This window comes from Hyaena hyaena, unplaced genomic scaffold, assembly GCF_003009895.1.
Source record: "Hyaena hyaena isolate Hyena2069 unplaced genomic scaffold, ASM300989v1 scaffold_29, whole genome shotgun sequence".
Taxonomy (NCBI): Eukaryota; Metazoa; Chordata; class Mammalia; order Carnivora; family Hyaenidae; genus Hyaena; species Hyaena hyaena.
The window spans coordinates 5470665-5498599 of record NW_024080661.1 but is presented as its reverse complement, the minus strand read 5'-3'; the positions used below and the strand labels follow the sequence as shown (position 1 = coordinate 5498599).

General features: G+C 40.9%; 1 protein-coding gene across 1 annotated transcript in view; it reads left to right on the top strand.

Moving 5' to 3' along the window:
- The window catches only part of CA10 (carbonic anhydrase 10), a 488817-nt gene that overhangs the window by 365461 nt on the left and 95421 nt on the right, over window positions 1-27935 (top strand). The window contains exon 5 of the mRNA XM_039227861.1: window positions 17627-17812. Within this exon, the coding sequence (XP_039083792.1) occupies window positions 17627-17812 (186 nt within the window). The remainder of the gene's footprint in view (window positions 1-17626; window positions 17813-27935) is intronic.

Sequence of the window (27935 nt, the reverse complement as noted above, 5' to 3'; positions counted from 1 at the left end):
AGACCAGTCTCTCTGCCACATCCTTTGCACCACCTGTATTTCCCATCCCCAGCCTCCACTGATGCTGCCCTCTATCTGGGTATCTCTGGACATCCACATCCTCCCATCTCTAAGCCCCACCTCCAATACCAGCTCCTGAGGGAGCCATCCCTGGCTCTCCTTAATGGAAGGCATTTCTCTCTCCTCAGAGCCAAAATAACAGCTCAGTGTGCGGTCCTCACGGGCTCTTCCACATACATTATCTCTGACACGTTTAGCTTTGTGACCTATTTACCCTCGCTGAGCCTCATTTTCTTCATAAAAATACTGATAATAAAAATATCTGCTTCCTGGGGCAGTGGCAAGGATCAAGTTCCTAATGCATGTCCAGTGGCAGACACATAGGACTCAAGAGATGGTAGTGATGTCAACGTCGTAGTATATCTAGATGTGATCTCTAGTCAGAAAATGTCATTTCCTTGGTTGCTTGCTTCTGGAAAGGAAGCATGCTGTTTCTAGAAATCAGTCTCTTTTTTCATGGTCACCCAGCACTGGTTAGAAATCGGTCTCTTTTTTCATGGTCACCCAGCACTTATAAATGTCAGCAGTAATGAATCCAGTAAAATAAATGCATCAGAGTCCCATTTGGATTTTGATTGTGGATGATGTTTATTTATCACCTTAAAGCCCTAAGCCTACCTTCCCAGGCACAGGAAACATTCATGACACTTGCAGAGCCACTGAGAAATGCAAAGCATGTTAAGACTGAACAACAATGGGGCGCATGGGTGGCTCAGTCAGTTAAGCGGCTGACTTCGGCTCAGGTCATGATCTCACGGTTTGTGGGTTCGAGCCCCGCATTGGGCTCTGTGCCTACAGCTCAGAGCCTGGAGCCTGTTTCGGATTCTGTGTCTCCCTCTCTCTCTTACCCTCCCCTGCTCACGCTGTCTCTCTCTCTCTCAGAAATAAACTTAAAACATTAAAAAAAAAAAAAAAAAAGACTGAACAACAATGTTAAACCTCAAATGCACAGCACTTAATATGACAAGATGAAGAGCTTTGGTGAATATAGAATAAGTGACCTTCCAGATGGGAACAGGGGCTGTCTAATCTTTGGAGAAAGAGGAAGCCATGGGATAGAAGCACTTGGGAATCCTCCAATAAATACAGCCTTGAGCAAAAGGTTTCCCGCTTTTATGTCATTTATCTTCTCCGTTTATTTCATGATGTTCAGATTCATCCAACATCTGAGGAGGAATATTAAGAGGTTCGTCATTTAGATAATGGAGCATATTATACATTCATAGTAAATAAAACTAGTCCATGCCTTATTGAGTTTCAAGGTCAGTAGATTCTAACTACCCAGGCAACTGTGATTTGTCTGCTCTGTGCATGGTTGCCCCACAAAATTTGTGATATGAATCACAAAGAAAGAAGGCAAGGAAGAGGAGAAGGGAAGGGAAGGGAAGCAAAGGGAAAGGAAGAAAAAGAAAATGAAACAAAGCACAACAAAATGAAGCAAAACCTCAACACATAGGGCGTTTGTCTGCTTGAATGAGTAACAGATATAAATTACTGACACTATATTCCTCATTTATCCCTTGGGTGTTCGGTGCCTCTCAGAATCCGGTATCCTCAGCAGCTACCCAGATGGCACACTCCTTCATGTGGGTCTGTTTGCATGAGGGAGAACAGACTGAAAAAGAAGACTGAGTAGACTATACTGTCCAATATGGTAGCCACTAACTGCATGTGGCTATTGAGTACTTGAAATGCCTCAAGATCGAATTGGGCTGTGTTTGAGTGCAAAATATATTCTGAGTTTCAAGATTTTACTATGAAAAAAGAACATAAATGATTTCATTAATAATATATGTATAGGTTACCTGTTGAAATAATATTTGGGATATTTGGGTCAAATGAAATATATTCTTGGGGAGCCTAGGTGGCTCAGTCAGTTAAGCATCCAACGTTGGCACAAGTCATGATCTTGCAGTTCATGGGTTCAAGCCTTGCATCGGGCTCTTCGAGGACAGCTCCCCAGAGCCTGGAGCCTGCTTCAGATTCTGTCTCCCTCTCTCCCTGCCCCTCCCCCACCATGCTCTGTCTCTTTCTCTCAAAAATAAATTTAAAAAAGGAATTTAGCCTCTACTTCAAAGCTGTAATCATCAAGACAGCATGGTATTGGCACAAAAACAGACACATAGACCAATGGAATAGAATAGAGAACCCAGAATTGGACCCACAAATGTATGGTCAACTAATCTTTAACAAAGCAGGAAAGAATATCCAATGGAAAAAAGACAGTCTCTTTAAGAAATGGTGCTGGGAGAACTAGACAGCACATGCAGAAGAATGAAATTAGACCACTTTCTTACAACATACACACACACAAAAAAAACCCTCAAAATGGATGAAGGACTGAATGTGAGACAGGAAACCATCAAAACCCTAGAAGAGAAAGCAGGAAACAACTGCTTTGACCTCAGCTGCAGCAATTTCTTACTCGATATGTCTCCAAAGGCAAGGGAATTAAAAGCAAAAATGAACTATTGGGATCTCATCAAGATAAAAAACTTCTGCACTGTAAAGAAAGCAATCAACAAAAATAAAGGCAACTGATGGAATAGGAAAAGACATTTGCAAATGACATATCAGATAAAGGGCCCAAGATCTACAAAGAACTTACCAAACTCCACACCCGAAAAACAAATAATCCAATGAAAAAATGGGCAGAAGACATGAACAGACACTTTTCCAAAGAAGACATCCAGATGGCCAACAAACACATGAAACAATGCTCAACATCACTCCTCATCAGGGAAATACAAATCAAATCTATGCTGAGATATCACCTCACGCTGGTCAGAGTGGCTAAAATGAACAAATCAGGAGACTATAGATGCTGGTGAGGATGTGGAGAAACAGGAACCCTCTTGCACTGTTGGTGGGAATGCAAACCTGGTGCAGCCACTCTGGAAAACAGTGTGGAAATTCCTCAAAAAATTAACAATAGAACTCCCCTATGACCCAACAATAGCACTGTTAGGAATTTACCCAAGGGATACAGGAGTGCTGATGCATAGGGGCACATGTACCCCAATGTTCATAGCAGCACTCTCAACAATAGCCAAAACATGGAAAGAGCCTAAGCATCCATCAAATGGCGAAAGGATCAAGAAGATGTGGTTTATATATACAATGGAATACTGCTTGGCAACGAAAAAGAATGAAACCTGGTAATTTGCAGCAACATGGATGGAACTGGAGGGTATTATGCTAAGTGAAATAAGTCAGGCAGAGAAAGACAGATACCATATGTTTTCACTCATATGTGGATCTTGAGAAACTTAATAGAAGACCATGGGGGAGGAGAAGGGGGGAAAAAGTTACAGAGAGGGAGGGAGGCAAACCATAAGAGACTCTTAAATACTGAGAACAAACTAAGGGTTGATGAGGGGTTGGGGAGAGGGGAAAGGGGGTGATGGGCATTGAGGAGGGCACTTGTTGGGATGAGCACTGGGTGTTGTATGGAAACCAATATGACAATAAATTATATTAAAAATAAATACATACATATATACATTTTAAAATGTTTTAATGAAATATATTCTTAATGTTAATTTCATTATTTTTAACGTAGCTATTAGGAAATTTCAAATTGCAGGTGTCAACTTGCTTTCTGACTCCATGGACAGCTTCTCTGACTGGCTCCTGGGTCCAACACCATACCAGCTATGCCGTAGCCCAGATTTAATCATGAGATGTGATTGTAGAGCATCTTATTTCAAAATTTTAAATTTATCTTCTTTAAAAATTATTTTGTTTACTTAAAATTCAAACAATGCAAAGGGCACAAGATGAAAAGTTAGTCTTGAACCCACGGCTCTCCTTTTTTTGATTCCTCTTGCTTTCCCCCTCAAAAAGCAAGCACCCTCCTCAGTGTGCTGTACAGCCTTCCAAAGATATCCAAGAAAGGGTGCTCCCCAGGCCTCCCCCAGTCTCCACCACTCCCTGTTGTCTCCCACCTGGCCTCTCACTTGTTTACATTACCACTGACCCCTGTGGGCCTGCCCTCGAGTGTGGCACAGCTCATGGCGGACAAGAGTTCATAAGAGCAAAGACACTGAGGGAGATAAACGTTGAATAATTAACTTGTGGGTGAGGACATGAGGAATGAGCAAGGGGACTTATTACCTGATTATCCACTGAACATTTGCTATTTCTAATGTCTTTGAAAAACTGGCATCAGTGATTCTAACATGACCAGTGGGACCAGTGACACTCACACAGGGGAATGCTAAGAAGGTGATCTATGTGCTCTGCTTGCTAGCACCTAAGTGCCATTGTGTCCCCCCAGACTCTTCTCAAAAGGCATTTTCCTCTTTGGCGATGAAATGACTGGAGATGGGGAGTTATTTGCCTAAAGCCTTGTGTATCAGAGATTGAATTAAATGAGATTAAGCTAGAAATAACTTTTCTAAGGCAAGTTTTAGTGTGTTAATTAAGGTGGCCTAACCTTGAATTTTCATGGTTTAGGGGAAAACAGTGGCCTGAAGATGAATCTATTTATATCCCAGTATATATTTAGAGGGAGCTTTAATGCTATCGTCTTTATAATTATCAAAGCAACCCTTTAAGCATGGAGGATGGGGAAATGATAAAGAAAATTACTCTGTATTACTGTGCCCTTGCCCCCAGCATTGAATATCTGACAGCCTAGGTTAAAAAGAACATCAAGAGAAACTGGAAGAGGGGTTCCACCTGAGTTCCACCTCAGACCCATCTAGTCAGACTGGGGAGCGGAGCTGGGGACAGGCACCTAGGTGATGCTGGGCATCATCCTATCCATTTTTTTTTTTTTTTTGCAACAAATAGAAATCAAGCATCATTCAGATGCTGAGGATACAGCAGGAAACAGGAAAGGTAAATGTAACATGCCTATGCTATCTTTTTCCAAAATTTATAAATATATTTAAATAAGTAGGAGGGAACTTAACCCAGCTTGACTTGAGCCAGTGCAAATTGCTAACGTGGGCTCCTAGTGCACAAAAGGAACAGAGGAACACAGGTTTCCATGGAAGCAGTACTACTAATCAATCAGTGGATACCATCTTGCTTCTGGTTCTTTCCAATTGACTTCTCACTAGAAAATCATAAAAATTGGATCCAGAGGCACGTGGGTGGCTCAGTCATGATCTCAGTGTTTGTGAGTTTGAGCCCCACATCAGGCTGTGCACTGGCAGTGCAGAGCCTGCTTGGGATTCTCTCTCTCCCTCTCTCTCTACCCCTCCCCACTCACTCTCTATCTGTCTCTCAAAATAAATAAAACTTTAAAAATTTTTAAATAAGTAAATTAAATTAAATTGAAATTTTTAAAAAAATTGAATCCAGATAACCAACCATGAGAGGCTTGGCAAGAACTCCACAGGCTCTCAAAGTCCTGGAGCCTAAGATTTAAAGCAGAGTGCTGGTCCAGCTAGGGGGATTGAGAAACTATTCGTGAAACCAACATTGAGCCAGGGTCACACAGACAAGGCCTGCTTGTGGAGGGCTAAGCAAGCACAGTGAAGCAGAAGGAGACTGTCTTTGAATCAGTCTTTGTCCGAACTCTGACTCTTTAACCCACTAGCTGTGAGACTCCAGTTGGCTCACATAACTCTCTCTGTGACAGTTTTCTCATCTGGAAAATGGGGAGATCACACCTGTCTTACAGATTTCATGTAGGGATTTAAAATGTTCATAAAGCATGGAAAGACACGTGTAAGACAGACTATTAAATTTAAATTTTTCTCATAATGTTAAATTAGTAAATTAACATTTTTTATTGTTTATATTTGAGAGAGAGTGTGTGCGTGAGCAGGGGAGGGGCAGAGAGAGAGGGGGAGACACAGAATCTTAAACAGGCTCCAGGTTCTGAGCTATCAGCACAGAGCTCAGTGCAGGGCTCAAACTCAGGAACAGTGAGATCATGACCTGAGCCAAAGTCGGATGCTCCACCGACTGAGCCACCCAGGCATCCCAAAATTAGTAAAATAATATTAAATTAATGAAATCATTAGTTGGCAACATTGACTCAGTAGACAAGTAGTACATGGGACTCACGCCTAGAAATCCATATACCGGGACTGTAATGGGAAAACTCATCCCAGACACCACTCTCTGAGGCCCTCCTCCCTGGGCATAGACTGAACAGGGCTGAAATATAAGTGAAGGACTTCATTGCCAAAAACTCTGAGTGGCAGAACATACCTAGCCTAATGTTGGCCCCTGCCATACATTCCCTTGAGGTAGATGGAGGATAAAGGGCATTATCTTGACATAGCCCACATGACCAGACAACATTGTTCACACCTGTCCTCTGATTTTCTCACCATTACCACCAGTGCCAGTCACATTCAAGAGATGCTTTACTGCAGTGGTGCTGCCTAGCATCCCTATAGAATTTGCATATCTGTTATTTGAAGAGTCACTATTGCCGTGTTACATAGCTTCAACTTTTTTCCCTAATAGTAATAATAATAGGATTCATATAATAACAAGTAGAACATGTGATCATTTCCTGTGGTTTTTCAACACTGACTCCAGAACCCTTCTCATAGGAAAAACAGACTGACTCACATGGACAGAATAGAGAAAGATTGGAGAAAACTTAGCCTTGCTAAGGAAGAAACTTCACTCTGCCCTGTAGGGTTAAGAGTGGTGGGCGAGATCTTGGAAGTACTTCTTCAACCCTCCTCCACAACTCCATGTATGGTAATTCAAAGCAGAGCTCTCCAGTCAGGTTCCATTTTCTTCCTTACTCACATCTCAGACACTTCCTTCCTAACAGCCCCAATCCATGAGTTCCAAATCCAAATACTTTTTTCTGCTTTCTTTTAAAGCTACGTTGAAAAATAAATAAATAAAAGCCTTTTCCTAATGCTCCATATCCTTTACTTTCATCTCTTAACAATTAATCCCTCCAATGTCTGATTATTACTCTCACATCTACACAGCATAAAATTTCTGGGCAAGCACTGAGAAAAGCTCTGAATCCAGATGAATAACATCATGTAAATGGGATGCCCAGATGTCAGGCTGAATCTCTTCTCATTTTCTGTGGGTTATGGTGTTTGTGCATACACACCCAGCATTTCCAACTCTGAATCTCTGAGTTGTGTACCCTCAGCATAAAATAATTTAAAAGAGAAACAAAAGAATAAGAGAGAGAAGAGAGGTGCTTCCCAGAGCAAAGAATAGTGTCAGTTGGTTGATTTCTAGTCTTGAATCTGCCAGTTTCTTGCTGTGCAGTCCTGGATAAGTCTCTCAACTTCTCTGTCCCAGTTTTATGGTTTTTTGAGGAAGAGGGTAGTCTTAATTGTCTCTGAAGTCCTTTAATCTCTGGAATCCACAGTACCCAGATTTTGCCTGTCCATGTATGTGCTGCAATGAAGCCAATGATTTGACTCCAGTTTTTTCTGCCATGTTACATTTTCTTGCAGTGATGCCTCTAGAGTGCCCGTGGGAGCAAGCAGCCCACTTGCCTCTTGCATCCTGCCTTTACAAATAAGCCCTTTGCCATCTCAAGCTACTCTATAGGAAACCAGAACAAGTGGTGTTCTCAAATCTCTTAGGCTCACTAATTACATTCAAAGAAGACCTATTACACACCTCAGCAGAGCAGGAAGAGACATAAAATAGGAAACCTCGGTTGCAATGAAAGGACACCTACTTTATACAGCGTGATGTCAGACCTTCTTCACTAACCCTTCTAGGCACTGAGCCAACATTATTGGCTTGGCCACCCACTTACTAAGCCAACAATAAGATACTTAGGTGTGACCCATCTCTCAACCCCCAGCAAATGGCGGCTAGGATTTTCCCTATTGTCCTGGGTCTAGAAACCACCAAGGTAGGGGTGCTTTGGTGTGTCTCCATCAGTTAAATGTCTAACACTTGATATAAGCTCAGGTCATGATCTCACGGTTTGTGGGTTCAAGCCCCACATCAGACTCTGTGCTGACAACTCAGAGGCTGGAGTCTGCTTCAGATTCTGTGTGTGTGTGAGTGTGTGTGTGTGTGTGTGTGTGTGTGTGTGTGGGTGTCTGCTCCTCCCCTGCTCATACTTTGTCTCTGTCTCCCAAAAATAACTAAACTCTTAAAAAATGTAAAAAGAAATACAGGTCTGGGCTGGAATTCTATCTCTGCTGATTTCCAACTCTGGAGCTATAGTTATAAATCATTGAACCCCTTTGAGCCTCCATTTCCTCCTCTGTAGAATATGGATAATAATACCTTCCTCACGTGGGCAGGGTAAGGATTAAACAAGATAATGTATGTGGATGGATAAGTACAAGGTCTAAAATATATATAGTCACAGACCTTGTTGGTGATATTTTGGCAATATCCATCAGCCCATTGTGTGCCCTCATATCATAGTAGACAATCTGCTGAATAAGATTGTATCTTAAAGGCAAGAATGCCAACACTTCTGCCCTATGAGTGAAGAAAGCTCATATGCCAACTCTAAAATAAATAAAATTTCCATTATAAAATTTCTGAAATTTACAGGGCCACAAAAAATGTAGTGCAGCCTCTCATTGATGGTTTTGAAGTTGCTCTCTGAGACAGTGGGAAGACCATGAACTTTGGATCATCAAAGCTTCTTTTGAGCTGTAGTTCCCTTACTTGCTTCCCTTGGACCCTGGAGTCCAAGGACCCTTGAGTTCTTAACTTATTTTTACCTAGTTTCCTGATTTAAAAAGTGGCACAGCTGTGTTAGTGGGAATGTAAATCGGTGCAGCCACTGGGGAAGACAGTATGGAGGTTCCTCAAAAACTGAAAAATAGAACTACCCTATGATCCAACAGTCTCACTGCTGGCTATTTACCCAAAGAGTATGAAAACACTAATTAGATATATGTACCCCTGTTTATAGCAGCGTTATTTACAATAGCTAAACTATGGAAGCAGCTAAAGTGTCCATCGACAGATGAATGGATAAAGATGGTGTGTGTGTGCGTGTGTGTGTGTGTGTGTATTGCGTGTGTGTGATGTAATATTATTCAGCCACAAAAAAGTAAAATCTTGCCATTTGCAGCAACATGGACAGAACTAGAAAGGATAATGCTAAGCAAAATAAGCTAGTTAGAGAAAAACAGATACCATATAATCTCACTCATATATGGAATTTAAGAAACAAATGAGCAAAGAAAAAAAGACAGGGAAAGAAACCAAAAAGCAGACTCTTATCTACAGAGAAAAAACTGAGGTTTACCAGAGGGAACATGAGTGAAACAGGTGATGGGGATTAAGGAGTGCGCTTGTTGTGAAGAGCACCGGGTGTTGGGTGGAATTGGTGAATCACTATATTTTACACCTGAAACTAAGATAACACCATATGTTAACTACACCGGAATTAAAACTTTTTAAAACATTGGCCCAGCATCTGACCCAGTCCTCAGAATTTGTGGGTGCATTCCCTCCTGACTTTCCCAATGAACTGCACTGAGAATGTAGTAGCTTTTATGTGAGTCAGATGGTCATCTCTTCCTTTTACACAATTGGGATTTTATTTCCTCTCAGCTATCCCCATTTGTAGTGTTAACATTTCCATTTAAGCTGTAGGGAATTATTTTTGAGTATATTAGAGGAGATTTGGGTCAAGCTGCCTCGAGAGAGCATATAATGGAAACCTCACATAAGCTTTGTATCACACCAAGCAAGCAACTGCTTATTGAATCTTTTGGAATTTCTGAAGGTGAGGTTTACTTATGCTTAGCCGTCCTCAATTAACATCAACACTGTAAGTGTTATCTCCGTTAAGCCAAACAGTCTTTAATATGTATATTTTGTGAATGGATCTTTAAAAATATATAGACTTCCTCCTTTTTTTTTTTTTTTTTACCAATCTGGAAATAGGAAATTAGACAACAAGAGGGACTTACACCAGAATTGTCTCTGAATTCCCTTCCAGACTCAAGGATAAATTTACCTTGTTGTGCACAGAGCTTTTGGCAAAAAAAGTTACCCCGCTCTTTACAATTGTTCTGTAATTGAGACATACATTATTTCAAACTGGCTCTCCTTCCATGTGATTCCAGAGGTCTGAGGTTTGTTGAACAATTTAGGACAGATGAGTTTTTAAATTATGCAATGTAAAAAATATATTTATTCCATATACCAATGTGTTGTGTATAGTATCAGCATAACAGTTTGGTTAAGATCAATATGATGGCCAGTTTTATATGTTAATTTGGCTGGGCCACAGTGTCCAGATATTTGGTCCATCATTATTCTGGATGATGCTCTGAGGGTGCTTTTGGATGAGACAAACGTCTAAAGCAGTGGACTTGGAATAAATCAGATTGTGCTCCGTAATGTGGGTGGATACATCCAATCATGTGAATGCCAGATTAGAACAAGAAGTCTGGGCTTCCCAGAAGGAATTCTCTGGACTGAAGCTCCAGCATTGGCTCTTCTCTGGTTCTTCACCCTGCAGCCCACCCTACAGAATTTGGACTTCCCATTTATATCTTACTAATTCCTTTTCTCCAGAGAACTCTGACTCATACAATAAACAATCCCAAACCCCTTTCACTCTAAACTACTCTGGGGTTCCTACACTATCAACTCATATTTTTAAAAAACCTATCATATTTCTAAGATAGTCAGCTGTGCAATCTCATAATCTCCAGTGGCTAAAAACACAGGCGTGAGAGCCAGAGATATGTGGGGCCAAGTCCCGGCTCCCCAACCAATGGGCTGTTTGCCTTTTGGTGGAAAATCACCATAGAGGCCCAGAAGGGCCCAGAGGCCCTGTGGGAGGCTTCCACTTCACTGGTGGGGTTAGCCCAATATCTTCCCATCTGTTTGCTGCTGGGTTTGGCAAGGGAGAATTAATTTGTGAGAATTAATTAAGTTCAAGTTCAGAACTTAGCACGGTATCTGACACCAAATAGGGGGTTCAAACCCAGATGGCGGCTACTGTGAACATCATTGCTGACTGTCAAAGAATCAAACTTCTCCTTACCCCCAAAACACACTGACTAAACTTATTTTGCTCTAACACAGCCGTGTCATCAGAATAAAAGAGATGAGCCCATTCATAACAGGACCTGGTTAATCACGAGCTGCTACAAATCTCTGCATTTGCTATATGAAGACATCCAGTTTTACAAAATGAATAACCTGAGGTTATTTTTTTGCTTTGCAAAAGAACACAGGGCTTTTATAGGGTTTCAAGTTAGCAAGATAATAGTGAGTGACATACAGTGTTGACAAGCCTCTCTGTGGAACACCTGTCACCTGCTTCCCTCAACACATACAGCCCCACCCTGTCTCAAACCAGTGTAAATACCTGCAGAGGAGGAAATCAATGGACTTCCCTGACCTTCACATTTCCTCAGGTCTTCTCCCGGGATGAATTTCAGCAGCCAAGTGTCCATTCCAGTCCCCTATTTTCCTGAAAAAAGAATCTCGCTGACTCTGCACCTGCCTAAGCCCTGCATTTACAGACTAGATGAGAAATCAAGATTCCCAGCATAGCTAGCTTCCATCCGAAATGGGCTGAGATGCTCACATTTTCTCCCATCAAGACCATTAGACTTGGAATCTGAAAGACCTGATGTTGCCACCACCGCCAGTTGTGTGACCCCAGATAAGTTACCGAGCCTTCAGCAACCACACTTACCTCCCTCACTTGCAAAATGATTATCACTTCCACCTCTCACCTCATTTTGCAGCGGGTTAAAATAAAACATACAGGAGAACCAGGAGGCAGCCAGAGGCAACCGGGATCTCCCCTGCTGCTTCAACGTCTCTATGCATCTCTGGTCTGCTTCTGGTCTGCATGAGACAAGCTTTTCTTTTTTTTTTTTTTTTTTTAATTTTTTTTTTTTTTTTTTTTTTTTTTATTTATTTTTTTTTTTTACAAATAGTTTATTGTCAAATTAGTTTCCACATAACACCCAGTGCTCATCCCCACGAGTGCCCTCCTCCATGCCCATCCCCCCCCCACATCCATCAGTTCTCAGTTTTGAGACAACCTTTTCTAACATGCCCTGCACCAAAGTAGTTCATTGGAAACACTGTAATTAGCATTACAGTTAAAATAGCACCATTGCAATGTTAATTACTACAGTGCAGATGTACCATTAGATATCATACATAATGTTGTCAAGGCTTTATTTTTAAATTAAAGTGCAACAAACCATACCCTGGCTACACAGCTTTTTTTGATTAATACAAATTAATGTTATTTCAGTGTCTAGGGAAAAGGGCGGGGACGAGGGTGTGTTGTGTCTAACTCGAGCAATGCATAGGCAAATGGGACAGTTTCCTATGAATTCCCCATGACTTCCCTCCCCCACTCTGGCCCCTACATGGTGGAGAGTATTAGCTCCATGAGAGCAGGAACTGTGCCTGGTTTTGTTCACCGTGCCAGCCTCAGCTCCTAGCACACAGTTAGAGGCGTTGATTATTTTCTGAATAACTGACTAGAGGAATGAGTGAATGAATGAAGATAGAACCTAGAGCCAGGTAAGCAGAAGTCGTGGGCGAGCAGAGTGGAGGAACTGGAAGGTGCAATGGCTTATTTATTCCTGATCACCCCTGTTCTGTGTTTGTTTGGTGGCCTTTAAAATGATCCCGGATGCTTCCTCACCCACCCCACCCACCCCCGAGGAGCATTAAAATCCGAAATGAGGGGCAAGTGATGCATCACAGTGCAGAAGTCAGTGGAAGTCCTTCATTGTGATGTTTTGCAAGCAAAACTGTATTCCACTGGGCCCTGGGAAGTGGGGAAGATCAGCAAAGGTCCCTCTGAGAGGCGCCCATGCATCAGTCAAAAGGAAGGGAAGGAAGAAAATGAAAATGTTGAACTCTTACATGTATTATTTATTTAATTCTCAGATCTCATGAGGAAATTCTTCCCCAGTTACTTTTTACACGTACAAAATTACCATAGTAACCATTCTTCTGTACATTTCAGTGGCATTAAATGCATTCACTTCGTCATGTAACCATCACCACCACCCAGTCTCCACAACTCTGCATCTTGCAAAACTGACTCTGTTCCCATTAAGCACTAACTCCCTGTTCCTCTCCCCCAGCCCCTGGCAGCCAGCAGTCTCCTTTCTGTCTCTACCGTTCTGACTACACTAGGTTCCTCATAGAAGTAGAATCGATTTACATTTAAAGTAATTACTGATAAGGAAGGATTTACCTCCATCATTTTGATGTTTGTTTTCTGTATGCATTATAGTTTTCTATCCCCTGTTTTTATAGGGGAGATTTTCTTATCTCTACATTACATTTTGGGAAACTGAGGCTTCAGGAAATTAACTGAACCTCCCAAGGTCACCAAGAGGCAGTTTGGAATCTTTTGACTTGATTCCTGAATCAAGAGTCCTTGATTCTTCCACCTGCTATGTGCCAATATGTTTTCTAAGTCCTGGGAAAATGCAGACCAGAATGCAGTGTGGTCCCTGCCTTGTTTCAATGTGCAACAGTTTACTTAGGAACATTGGACACAATTGGAAAGATTTCTAGAAGGAAGGAAATCCCTAGATACTTGCCTGTTGGGACAGAGAAGATAGCCTTTAAGAATTCAGAGCAGTTCCTCTTACACTGCCTCACATACATAGGTGCCCACGGGTGTTACTGGTTGAATCTCATGGTTCTGTTCTTTGTAACATTTGAAGAGAATTCCAGGGATCCAGCTCTGCTCTGTGAGACCTACTCTCCACAGTAGATGGGTTTAGCAGTGGATAGTAAGCACTATAATGATGTGTATGCCATTTGACCTAGAATTTGCAAAGTGAAATATCCCTGAATTAGTAAAAATATTTATCCATAAGGATGTTCATTGCAGTACATTTTTGCAATAGTGAAAAAGTGAAGGGGATATAAGATTCAGTGATAAGTTATGTATTTTTGCAGTGGAGTATTATGCAAGCATTTCTAAGTGATATTATGCAGAATAAGAGGTTCATAACCTGGAAATACTCATGTTTATGAAACTTATACATGAAATATGTGTTACATATTAAATAATATTACATTTGTCTATTATATTGGAGTATACTTTTTCATATTTTAATATATAATTAACATAATTAATATAATATTTTATAACATTACAGCAATATCAATACTGTAATTAATATAATTAACATAATATATAATAAATATTATAGTATGTTGTTTGTATATTAATATAATTATAATTGATATATTAATGTAATAAATGATATTAAATATATACTATTGATTGTATTAACATATTGATGTTATACTTACATATTATATATATTTATATACACAATCATGTATACATATGTGTGAAAAATCACTTACCTGGATATCCAAACACAGCCATAAATCAATCCTGTTAAAATGTGGGTATATATAGTTATAAGTATGAAGAATATATATACCAAAATATTAGCAGTGATCATTAGGTAATTGTGGAATTGTAGACGAACTTATTTCCTCAAGCCATTCTATATCTTTAACCATATGTAATATCTGTATATTATCTTAATTTTAGAAAAAGTAAATTTTACTTAACAATGGATGCAGCATCAAACACAAACCTATCTCTAACCATTTTACTGCAAAGAAAATCATGAGTTGGGACATGAAAAAAAGACAAGTTCTTCTGATCTCATACTAACTACATATACATTTATTTTTGACAGAGATTATTTGGTTACAACGAATAGAGAACTTGAGAAAAAATACATTTATTGGTGAGATGTAAAATATCAGAAAATGCAGTTCAGGCCTCAAAAAGGAACCGCAAACAAAGAGATGCAAAGGGTTTCTGAAGGTCAAGTAGTTCTCTCTCAGTGCACGGTTTCCTCTCTCACTGTTGGTGTATCTGCTTCTCTCTCTCCTCTCTCTGGTCTGACTCTCAGCTACCTACCAGGCTGAATCTCTGGACCCCATGTGACTTTCCAGTTCAGATGATCCAGTTCAGATACTCAATACTGGCCAGGCCAGTTTTTGTTGATAGCTCCAGATTCAGGACAGGGAAGATGATTGTTTTAGTGTGTATTAGTTAGCTTTTGATACAAAACAAACTACCTCCAAAACTTAGGGACTTAAAAAACACCTGTTATTTAGTTTCCAAGTCTGTGTGTCTGTGGGAAGTTCTTCTGGTCTGGGCCAGGCTAAGCTGACCTTGGCTGGGCCAGTCAGCTGGTGGGTCAGCCATGGAATGGTCAATCTAAGATGGCTTCTCCTGGGATGACTCTTGTCAGTGTCATGTCATCCTCCAGCAGGCTACCCCAGGCTTATTTACATGGTGTTCTCAAACTTCCAACAAGGAGTGAGAAAATGTGCAAGAACCCCAAAGGCCTATTCTCAGAGCACATATGTTATATCCACTATTGGACAAAACAAATGACAAGGCCAGCCCAGAGTTAAGAGATGGAGAAGTATACCCCTGTCTTGATGGGAGCAGCTACAGAGTCATACTGTAAAGAGTACAGTTATAGGGAGGAGAAAATTCTGGCCATTTTTGCAATCTACCCTTAATCTTCCAGACACCACTGCTGACATGAGCTCCATCTTGTAGCTGCAGCACATTTACATATTCCCACATAGCCCGGGTGGATGATTTAGCAAGGGGAGAGAGAGGCTGGAGACATGTGCATATGTTTTTCACTGTTTCACCCTGGAAGTGACGCTTGTCATGTCCCCTCACATCCCATGGCCAACACCAGTCAGAGGAGCTCCACCATATAGCAAAATGGCGGAATGACGAGTCAGTGGAGTATTTAGTGGGTATTACTGTCTCTGCCACAATGAGCAGTCTACAAACCTATCTGGTTATTCACAAGGCTAATGTCAAAAAGGTAGAGGAGGAGGTAAGGATGGTGCTGTAGAGAAAATACATGAGAATTGTGACTTAATGAAGGTATCAGACATTACATGAAGCCCTTAAGGAATCCCTAGGGCAGAAAGCTAGGCCCAAAGGAGTCAGAGTAAGCAGGAAGAAAATCCAATTGTCTTAGCCTCTGAGGGCCCAGAAGTGTTCCATTCAAACCCATTCAAAGTCTCCTTTAAGCTTTGTTCTGCTCCAAGAGCTGTGTCAATGCAGGGGACTAAGGCAGTAGAGTCATGAGTGGGAATCAGGGTTCTTGGATCAAGTGTTGAGAGGTGCTAAGTCAAGAAACTGAGGCTGAATATTAAATTTAAAGAGGGGAAAAGGAAAAAGAACACAAAACAGTAAGGTGAGCAGTTGGGGAGGCTGAAGCAAGATGGAATCAGGAATGAGGAAGGGAAACGGGGCACTTGTATTAATCTCTTTAGCTTAGCACCAAATTCCTGAGCTCTGAGAAGGGATTAGGGCTCCCATTAAGTGCAGCGTCTGGTGGCCTGGTGGCGGGGCAGGAGAGGGACCTAACAGACACCCTGGGCGGGACACCTGAGACTTGAGACCAAAGCCTTCATTCTCCCACTAGGGTTACTCCTTTCTACCCGTTTTGGTTTCCTTGTCGCTCATTTGGCCTTTGTGGCATCTTTTGCTTTCTCCAGTCTCTCACACCTGAGATCTTAACTTTTACAGTATCTCTACATTCCAAATGTTTATGGTAAGAAGGGCAAGTTATTTTTTTCAGTTTTTATTTTAATTGCAGTATTGTGAACATACAGCATAATACTGGTTTCAGGTATACAATAGAGTGATTCAACAATTCCATACATCACTCAGTGCTCATCATGACAAGCGTACTCCTTGATCCCCATTACCCATTTCACCCATCACCCACCCCCTCTCATAACCATCTGTTTGTTCTCTATAGTTAAGAGTCTGTTTCTCGGTTTGTCTCTCTCTCTCTCTCTTTTTTTTTCCTCCTTCCTTTGCTCGTTTGTTTTGTTTCTTAAATTCCACATTTGAGTGAAATCATATGGTATTTGTCTTTCTCTGACTGACTTATATTGCTTAGCATTATACTCTGGCTCCATCCACGTTGTTGCAAATGGCAAGATTTCATTTTGTGTGTGTGTGGCTGAGTTATATTCCGTTGTATGTTTGTACCATATCTTCTTTGGTACCTTCATCTACCAGTAGATACTTGGGCTGCTTCCATAGTTTGGCTATTGTAAATAAGGCTGCTATAAACATAGGGGTGTATGTATCCCTTTGAATTAGTGTTTTGGTATCCTTTGGGTAAATACCCAGTAGTGTGACTGCTGTATCACAGGGTAGTTGTATTTTTAACTTTCTGAGGAACTTCTTCCATACTGTTTTTCATAGTGGCTACACCAGTGTACATTCCCACCAGCAGTGCAAGAGGGTTCCTTTTTCTCCACATCCTCACCAATACCTGTTGTTAAGAGGAACAAGTTATATTTTTGATAAGGTACAGTGTCCAAAATATTATTCACAGTTGCTAAGGTCTCCGTTGAATTTCTACCTCAAATTCCTAAATGATCAGGTGATCGTAGATATGGTTTATACCTCGCTGTAAGTGCCACGTAAGCCAGATAGGGCAGGAATGCCCCTGGGGAGGCTGGTGCTCCCTTCTCCACATGTGGACTTAACCTGATGTGTTCCCATCCAGGGGAGGCAAAAGGCATGGGTCTAAGGACCATGCTGGGTTTGGTGAGAAATGGGAAGACAGCCTTGCTTGATCTGTTGCACATTGCCTTGCAGGTCAGCGGGACCATGTACAACACTGGAAGACACGTGTCCCTGCGCCTGGACAAGGAACACTTGGTTAACATATCAGGAGGGCCCATGACATACAGCCACCGGCTGGAGGAGATCCGACTACACTTTGGAAGTGAGGACAGCCAAGGGTCGGAGCACCTCCTCAACGGACAAGCCTTCTCTGGGGAGGTATGCGGGGCTGTTGAAGCACCATAGCTGAGTGCCAATTAATAAGATTTGGTGCCTATTTATATCCAAGGTGGAATAACAGATGGAAAGCTTTCTTTTAAATCTGTGAAATGAGAAGGTCAGTGCCTCCTTTCTCCATCTGTCTTTTGCAAGTTGACGTGGAAGTCTATAAACGTGCTTCCAGTGTTTTCCAGGAAAGGCCACAATGAAACTGGTCATTTCATTCTGAGACACTGGTGCAGCTCTCATGCTTCCTGCCCTACAGTATCTCTGGAGCATCATTTTAACCCCAAAGCCTCACCTTTTGTGCACACCTTCCCTTACACCTATCTGGACCACCAGATATGCTCCCATATGAGAGAATGGGCTCCGTAATTCTCCCTTTGGGCAGAATGGGTCTTATTTGCACAAAACTATAATGTACCATGAAATAAATGTCAGGTAACTAAATAGTCTGCCTGACTTTATACAGATTGGAAATGTCATTGTATGCCACCATTAATAGTGAGTATCACTGTGTGCCACCATCAACCCAGAGAGAATTCAGGCCACAGCAGTGAGCCAAACCAAGTTCAATTATAGGATCAAAGTTACACTTTAAACAGATGTTATCTGACATCCTGACAAGTGGGGTGTAGTTAAATTTGTCTCATTTTATTTCTCTTACCTAGTTATCAACTAGGGGTCAGGGGTGCTTATATGCTAAATATCCTGTAACTATGTTCTATTTAAAAATCCTCAGTAACTGATGTCAAGAAAACTTTGAAATAACAGAAGTACATATCTCATTATCAACTTGGTCTTTCTAGTTTTGTTTTCAATCAACATCATGTTTAAAATTCGCATTGTTTTTAACATAGCAATACCGTACACTGAGAAAGAGAGCCCAGCTTTAATGAGTCCAGTGGCCAGATTTTAATGATTGTTCAAAGTGGATCAACTGAGAATCTACCTAGGCACTCTGCTAGGTATAGGGATACAAAGATTTAAAAATTTAAAAAAAAAGAAAAGACAAAGCTCCTACCACAGAGGAGCTCAAAGGTTTGATTCATTTGTGCAAATCATTATTCAAATCATCCAAACTATTAAAGTATAGTGTCATTCTGTTCTGGAGGTGTACGGGGACCCTGGCCAACTCACAGGCCCACTCACAACTCACCTGAAGGGGTCAGAAGTCCCAGAGGAGGTGTCCTCTGAAGGGGGCTGAGAAGAGAGGCAGTGCAAGATCATTTTTAAAAACATCAGCTTGGGAGTCAAAGAACCTGGGTTTGTACCTCCTGCTTTGATACACACTTACCAGGTGATCTTGAGATGGCTTCCTGATCCTTCTAAGGCTAAGTTTAGATGCCTCTCAACTTTGGTAAATTCAGTGGGATTCCAGATGTAAGGCACACCTGGAATACTCAAGAGTGGTTAGACAACACAGATAAAGCAGGAAATGAGGGACTACTAAAGGTACCAGGTGTCAGGGCCTTGCTTATTGGGGAGTCCACTGGTAGAGTTCACTTGTGATCTATTAGTAATGTCTGCAGAGAGGACAGGGTTGAGCAGGAATGAGCCTCCTTCCTGGATCTGTAGGAAAAACATGCTAGGATTGATTAGGGATGTCTGCCAAAGGCACCATAATGGAGCAACTCCTGAGAGTTTTAGATTCTGAGCTAGAATATAGCACGGAATATGATAAAAGCAGGACAAAAATCCATGAATTGAGAGTGACTGGAGACTGCCAGTCTGAATTACAGACTATTCTAAATTAGATAAACCCTTTTTAATACATATTATTTCAATATTTGTAACTATTTTATTGTTGGCTTACTTGCTCACTTATTTGCTTTTATTTCTTTGCCTTTCTCTCTCACTGAACTGTTCTAGTCTGATACTTATCTAAAAATTAATGTACTAATGAATTTATGAAGTGAATAAGTGAAAAAATATACATGGTTACCTGGCCAAAATCTATACGTTTTAGAATTCCTTAGGATTGCTTTTTTCTTCAATGTGTAATAAGCGTGCTTTGTAACTTTTATAGGAACTACAGTTTTGGAGTAAATGAGTGTTTCCAGAATCCTTAAGGGAAATATATAACAATTTGATCTCTCAGTCTTCATTTTCCTAGACATACCCAGACCACAGGTATCAGGCACTCCAAGGAATCTGCATTTTTAATGCTCCCCAAAGAGTCTGATTATTAGGTTTGTGAAGCACTCACTCAGTAGTACACTCAGTGAATAGAGCATCTAAACAGAGTTGCAAATCAGAATTAACTGGGGAATATTGTCAAAATATTTACATTTGAATCCTTCCCTGAGGCTATTGAATCAGAGTCTCTGGGAGTGGGGTCCAGGTACCGAATTTGTAAAAATTCCATGAGATTTTGGTTAGTGACCACTGTGCCAATTTTAGCTCAGGCTCTGCCTGAATTGCCCCATTTTTCTAAACAATGAGGACTTAATCAACAAAACCATACCACACAAAAATTAAAAAGGGCACCCAGGTGTCATTGCAAATGGCAAAGCTGGGGTGCTCTCTAGGATGGTGGGATTTGGGGAACAACTCCCCAAGCAGGACAGCCACAAATAACCATTACTCCAAGGCAAGCCAGAGTATTGGACTCAACATCAATACTGTTACACCTTGTCCTAGGCGGACCACATCACCTGTGTTATATTTCATTCCAAGCCCCTCAGTATGAGTGGTCTCTAAACTGGTATGGATTTAGGTGCAAGAAATCAGAATGTTGGAAGCATCAAAACAATGTCATAGGACTAGGTATTGGCCTTTGAGATATTTAAAATAGTTTAGTGAACAAGAAAAGTCTGGCATCCTCTCTGTGGTATAAAGGAAAAGACTTAGGGTTCATGGATGAAAGTCCTGGAAAGATGGAGCTCAGCTAAATATGTGTTCTAACAATGAGAGCTATCCATCGATGGAACGAGTTTGCCTCTGAAAATAGTGAATTCCCATCACACTGGAATTATTAAGCATAGAGTGGAATTTGAGGGCTTCATAAAAGTGACTCATATCCCTATGAACAAGTAGACTGCTAGCTGTCATGCATACTCTAGTGCTGAAATTCCATACAATCCATGATTTCCTTATAAAAAAGGTCCTCCAGTCAGATTCCACTGAGCGTTAGCCCCCGTTATAGTAAATATGCCCATCCTATAGACTCACACCTTACTTCTATTTTGTGCTATCTTCAACCACCTTTGGTCTCTGTTTCTGGCTATCCTCTGAGGGGACTCAACTAGACACTTCTCGCAACAGAGCATGTGTTTATTTTGTTGACAGTGAATAATCACATTGCCATCTGTCCCATCTATCATTGCTGATCGTGATAAGTCAATTAATGCCAGGCATTTTCCTTGGCACAGCACAACAGTCGTTATCTGAAGAGCTGTAGATTAATTGCAGTCTTGTCTAGTGAGGTTATTGTAATTGATGGTAATCATTTGCTTTGTTTTATAAAGCTGTGTGGATGTACGACACAGTCAGCAACTGCGTTTTTATAAAAATTATTCATGTCCTACATGGAGAACTCCTGGATGCCTTGTTGGGGGTTGGTGATAAATGAGCATATTTAGGGATTCAAATGTCTCAATTTTTTTAAGAAGGGAAAATTAACCGTTTTTAATAAGTAAGACCCTTAGCTTGCTAATCATGTCTAAGTGGTTAGATTAATGTCCACTATAAAGTAGGGTATTTATGAAAAGAAACAAATACATTAACCAGGCAAAAGATAATATCTGAAAAGAGCCATGTCTATGGATTAAGTTCTAGTAGTGAGGCTAGACAAAAAGAATCATTCTTATTGAGTGCAGACTGGAAATATTCATTTTAAAAACCTTCCTTAAGCTCTTCTTTCCAGAGAAGTAAGGGAGCATAGGGAGATTCGCACCAGCCACTTCCCGGGATATCTGTGCCACATACTCCTGTTTATTTCATCCACTCTTCACTTGTCTCTAGAGCTTCTGCTGTGTGCTGAGCTCTACAGCCCAGTTCCTGCCCAGAAAGCAGTCTATTGAGGGGTATATATAGTTAAAATACAGTGTAATTGGGTTATGTTTGAGGATGGTCCTGGCAGGGGATTATGAAATAGCCCTCTCCGAATTGTATTAAGGAGAGGATGGATGGACATCTGTGTGTCTAACACAGTTGCTGCTCTCACTGAAGGTGAGGCAGAAAAAACATGGCGGCCATTCCAGGCTTAGCCTCTTGAGTCTCTGATTCCGCCCAAACACATCCAAGCAAGGAAACAGTCCACAGCCATTGCTATGGTAATATAGATAAGATTGTTTAATTAAAGGGGGAATAAAAGTCATATGTTTGTTTGTTTGTCTGTTTAGTGGCTCTGAACCAGAGTAAACAATTGTCTCAGGGCAGACAACTGAGAAATGCAGAAAATACAGGCCCTGTCCCCTCAAAGGAATGGATTATTTGCCTCCTTTAGAGACTGGCTTTACTAAAGCCACACAAATTTCTGGGAATAAGCAGTACCAAATTTTCCTGAAGTATGCTAGAGTATGAAACACATTGAGGAGTACATAACTAAGAATCAGGGCCCCGTGACGCATTGAACACAGCTCTGGGGGGGAAGTACTCAGGCAATCTAATTGGCACTTTCCTTGGAGGCTGGGACCTCCTAGTAGAGATGTTTGTTGGTACAAATGGAGTTATGAAGTGAATGAGAACTGGGATGTTTAAGAATAGCAAGTACACAGTAATACATATGGAAGAGCTACTTGAGTGCCATGGTGTTTCCTCTGTCCCTAAGGCCAGCTGTATCTCACTCTGCCTCATTCCAGCATATTTCCCCAAACCCCATAGCTTCCAAAGTCTCCTTCCCTTGACTGAGCCAGGAATGTGTTATTTCCTTTCTTGAATTTCAGAGAATCCTCTACATTTATTTCAATAGTCCATAAACTGTAGCCTATGGACCAAATTCAGTGGAGTAGCTAAGAATGGTTTACATTTTTAAACGATTGTTTGTTTGTTTGTTTGTTTGTTTGTTTGTTTTGAGAGAGAGGGAGGGAGGGAAGAGGGGCAGAGAGAGAGAGTGAGAGAGAAAGAGAGAGAGAGAGAATTCCAAGCAGGTTCAGTGCTGTCAGCACAGAGCCCAATGCAGAGCTCAAACTCATGAGCCATGAGATCATGACTTGAGCCGAAGTTGGACACTTAACCAACTGAGCCACCCAGGTGCTCCTGGACTGGTTTTTGTTTTTTTATTTTTAAATATAGCTTATTGTCTGGACTGGTTGTTTTTTTTTTAAATAGAAGAAGAATATGCAACAGAGACTATGTGTGGCCTGCAAAAGCCAAAATATTTACAAAATATCTGATGTTCTACAGAAAAATGTTGCTGACCCCAATCTCTCTTAAGTTGCCCATCACTGTAGATTTTATAACTGTTCACTCTCACTTGCCTTGGAACTGTAGTTCTTTGTTGATAGAGATTGTATCTTGATCATCACTATATTCTTAGCACCTTGGACATTGTCTGACACATGAGGGCAGAGTCAATAAGTGTTTACTGAGTGAAAGATAAATGATCTTGGTAAACTCCGTAAGGGCAGGGATTTTTTTATTTTATTTTTCTTATTTTATTTTATTTATTTTATTTATTTTATTTTTTTGCTATTCATCTTGCATACCATATACCTAGCACAGTAACCAACATACAGTAGGTGCTTATTTGATGTTTGCGGAATGAGTCCATCACTGAATCCATAACTCAGTCGACTATTGGTGTCCTAGGAATTCAAAACTTACAGGCTTTTGCCCTGGAATTATGGACATGTTTTGTTCATTGACTATACCAGGAATATAGAGCCTCATTTAAATTGAAAATGGAGTGTTTCAATAAAGGCTGTCCAAATCAAATTCTATTAGAAACTGGAAAAGAGGAAGAGTATTTTAGTTCACAGTAACCACTAAAGCATATTCTGGGCTTTCTTTGAGAAATGATTATACTTTGAGAAATTCAAAATGTGTTAACAAGGCACTAATCTAACCCTATTCTCAATAAGCCAAAGAACACAAAAGAATTGAACCATTAAGTGTTACTTTGGAGGAACAAGTCACAGACTTGAATCAGTTACTGCGCAACACAGAGGTACCTGGGGGGTTCAGTTAGTTGAGCGTCCTACTCTTGACCTCAGCTCAGGTCTTGATCTCAGGGTGTTGAGTTCAAACCCCGCTTTGGGTTTGGTGCTGGGTGTGAAGCCTGCTTAAGAAAGACAGAGAGAAGGACAGAGGGAGGGAGGGAGGAAGGAAGGAAGGAAGGAAAGAAGGGAGGGAGGGAAGGAGGAAGAGAAATAAAGAAAGAGAAACAAAAGGAGGGAGGGAGGGAGAGAAGAAAGAGAGAGAGGAATGGAGGAAGGAAGGAAAGGAGGGAGAGATGGAGGGAAGAGAGAGAGAGAAGAAAGAAAAGAAAAGAAAGAGAAAAACAAAATTACTATGCAACACAATCCAGAGCTTGCTCAGTCACATCCATAGGTGGCTATGGAATCTCACTGCTAACATCTGGCCATCATTTACATGCTTTGTGACTTGCTTTCATTCATTCATTCAGTTACGAAATATTGATTGAGTGCCTACCATGTGCTACAGTGAAGAAAACAGATAAAAATTCTTCCTATATGGTGCTTACAGTCTAATGAGAATGGACAAGTAATAAATAATAAACATTATAAATTAGTAAATGTATATGGTAAGTTAGAATATGATAAATGCTATGGGAAAAGAAATAGGTAGGCAGGGATCAGAGCATGAGGAGTGGAAGTGGTCAATTACAAGGGTAAAAAGGGTGGTCAGTGTAAGCTGTATGGAGAGGAGGACATTTGTGAGATTGCCATAGAGATGTCTAGGGGAAGGACATTACAAGAAGAGGTAACAGGCAGTACCATGACTTTGAAGTGGGAGAGAGGTGTCAATGCTCTGGGAAGAGGGGGAGCAGCGTGAGCGCAGGTGTAAGTGACAGGGCATGAGAAGTCAGAGAGGCAGGAGCGGGGCAAGGCTGCTGCACATCATGTCCTTTTTTCGTGGACTTTGGCTTTTATTCTGAATGAATTCCAAAGCAAAAATAAATTCTCCCATTTAATCACCAAACACTATCTCAATGAAGTTGCCCTTAGTATTATCTTCTTCTTCCCTGGAGAAACTATCCAGACACTAAACAATTGAGGTTGGGCTTAGCTCAGGTCTTCTGATTCATAGCATTGCTTAATATAAGCCCAGGTTTACCCATAAACCCCATAATGACGACTGCTCGCTTACTCTGAGCCTTAGCCCAGTGGGGAAATTCAAGACCTATAGGCCATGGGGAAGACCCTATCTTCCCAGAGCGTTAGCTCCCTGCAGGCACAAAGTGGTTCTACTTTTAATATCTCCCCATACATGTGACAGGCACTTGACAGATATTATTGAATGAAAAGATTGAATGAGTAAATTAAAAATAATTTTAAAAATTTCAACTTTTAGAGTGCCTAAATTATGCCTAGTATATAATTAATTAAATTCTACTGTCATAATGGTAAACCTTATAAAGTTAACATCAATATCAACAGAAGTTCTAGATATTTTATGTTAAATTATTCACAAATATGGAGTAAGTGAATTCTTCAGGTTACCTGGGAGGAGGAATGGAACAATTGAGAGCCAGCGTGCTAGAAAAATTCATTTAGATTGCTCATTTCACACTGCAATTACTCCCAGGATCAGACCAGGGAACTTGTCTTTGCCAGTACTAAAAGCCAAAGTTCTGGATCCCAAGAGCCAGTCCCACTCAGAGTGAGCAAACTGACTTTTGAGAGGCAAAACAAATAGAAGTCAGAAACCCAGATGGTGGTAGGGCATATTATGATGATACCAGCAAGCAGATGATGACTATCATCAAGGATGAGGAGTCTTCCCTTTGGACGTTCTTCTAATTACTTCTGGGAAGGGACAACCCAATCAAGTCAGCAGCTTCTTGGATTGCAATTTTAGATGGACATCATGGGGCAGCCAAAGAGAGAAGACACTGCATTTGAAGACAACTTGATGAAGCCAGCTCATCAACTCCCATCCTAACCTGCATTATCAGGTTAAGACCAACTCATTTTCTCATCGACTCCCATCCTAACCTGCATCATAGCTCTGACCTGGTCCTGCCTGGATGGCATTATGAAAGCCACCATCCTCCTCTGTTTGACTCTAATCTCCCCCCTGGCACTCTGTCTAAAGCAGGAAAGGAGGTATTATATTACAAACACATTATTAGAGACAGGCATTAACAGGGACTTGATCAGGTTTCAGTGTAGAATCTGTCACCATGGAGACCATCACTGCTACAGCCTTTCAAGTGTTGAATGTAGTCTTCCTTTATGTAATAACTAATGACACTGTAGTTAAGGATGAGTACTGGGTCCAGCGCTTCTGTGAACTAGCTGCACTGTTTTCATCCATTTCCAAAACCACAGGAATAAAATCAATTAGGAAAGAAATGCATGAAGTAAGAATGACCGATTCACGACCATTCTGATCACTGCCAACAGTTCATTAAAAGTTATAAAGGTTCCACCAAAGATCACATCTCCCACCTCAAAATGTACAATTGCTACTGGAAAGAACAAGTCTGCTCAAAGCCTCCATCTGAAGTGTTAAAATTGGAGGTCCCATGGAGGTCATCTCCTCCAACCCACTTACTTTACAAAAGAAAAATCAGACACCAGAGAAGACAAGAGTTGGCTGGCCAAAGTGACTGGCAGAATTAGTCAGTGGCAGAATTAGGACCAGAACCCAAGTTTTTAGGCCCCTGGTTTGTGCTTTAAATTGTTCAAATAAAAGTTTAAATTATATTAAATCCCAAGATTCAATGGTCCCCTTTCTAGACCATCTGGTTTAGTTGCCCCATAGAGCAGGTATAGCCTGATAATCAGATTTTCTGCCTTAATGAGAAGAACGCATCACAAAGATGTTTTTATGGCCAACCTCAAAAAGACATTGGCAGATTATTTTGTAAACATGAGTACTCAGAAGCATCCATGAGGAAATGGATCTAGAAGTCACCACATCACCCCCAGCAAAAATACCACCAGTGTGAGAACCATAATAGTGCCTGATTGCAAGAAATGTGGAAATAAAAGCCTGGAAGACTAAAATAGAAAGTAAAATTCCTTTTAAAGATCCTTTGTTTGGTTTTAATGGGAAAAGGCATTCATGAGAACCTAAGAATATAAGCCATGCTTTTTTACAGTTTGAATCCCCCATTCCACCCCCTCTCCCTAATAACCATCTAGGACAGCTCAGTAATATTAAATATAAGTGATCTAGATAGTAATATTGCAAAATTAAATCATTAGGTGTCTAGCCGCTCCATGGATGTGCTCCTATACAATTCAAAATAAAGCCGTTTAAAAAACCCCAGATTCATTTGCTCTGATATATCGATAAACTTTTGCTAAAACAAAGCTAATCATCTCAATGGCGCCGACTTAATTGCTCGCCCGTTGACAGATAATAAACAGACCTGAGGATTAAAATATGAACTAATTACTGTACTCAATTCCATTTACTTGATTTCATGTTCCATTAATTTTTTGCATTTCTGGTGGAAGCCTTAGATTTATGGTCGCCCCAAATGAATTATGCCACTTAGTTGCCTGTGGCATGCTCGTGTTCAGAATTGGTTGGAAAGGGCAGAATTCTGGGCAGTAAATATTTAGCCGAAGCAGCCTAGGATATAGTAAGTGAAGGTAATTATCCATTCCCAGATACCAGCCAGAGTCAGCCTCTATAAATCTGTCCCCATCTCAGCAGTAAAAGGGCAACAGGATTGCTCTCATGATTATTCATTGGATCAGCTTGTTAGAGGTGGTTTCCAAGAGCAGTAGTTGCCTTGGCCCAGAAGGGGGCTGCGGGGAAGCAAAGACAAGCACACCATGGGGAAGGGGCATTGGCCTGGGAGCCAGACACTTGTACCACTGGATAAGAGGACAACATTTTGGCTTGAAAGATTTGCCTTCAAGACCCCATTCATTCTGTCACTCACTAGCCGTGTGATCCTAGTAAGGGAAGAACTGGGCGAATCACTTAGCCTTCCTTAACCTTTTTAAACTCTTGATACGGGTTTGATAATGCCAGA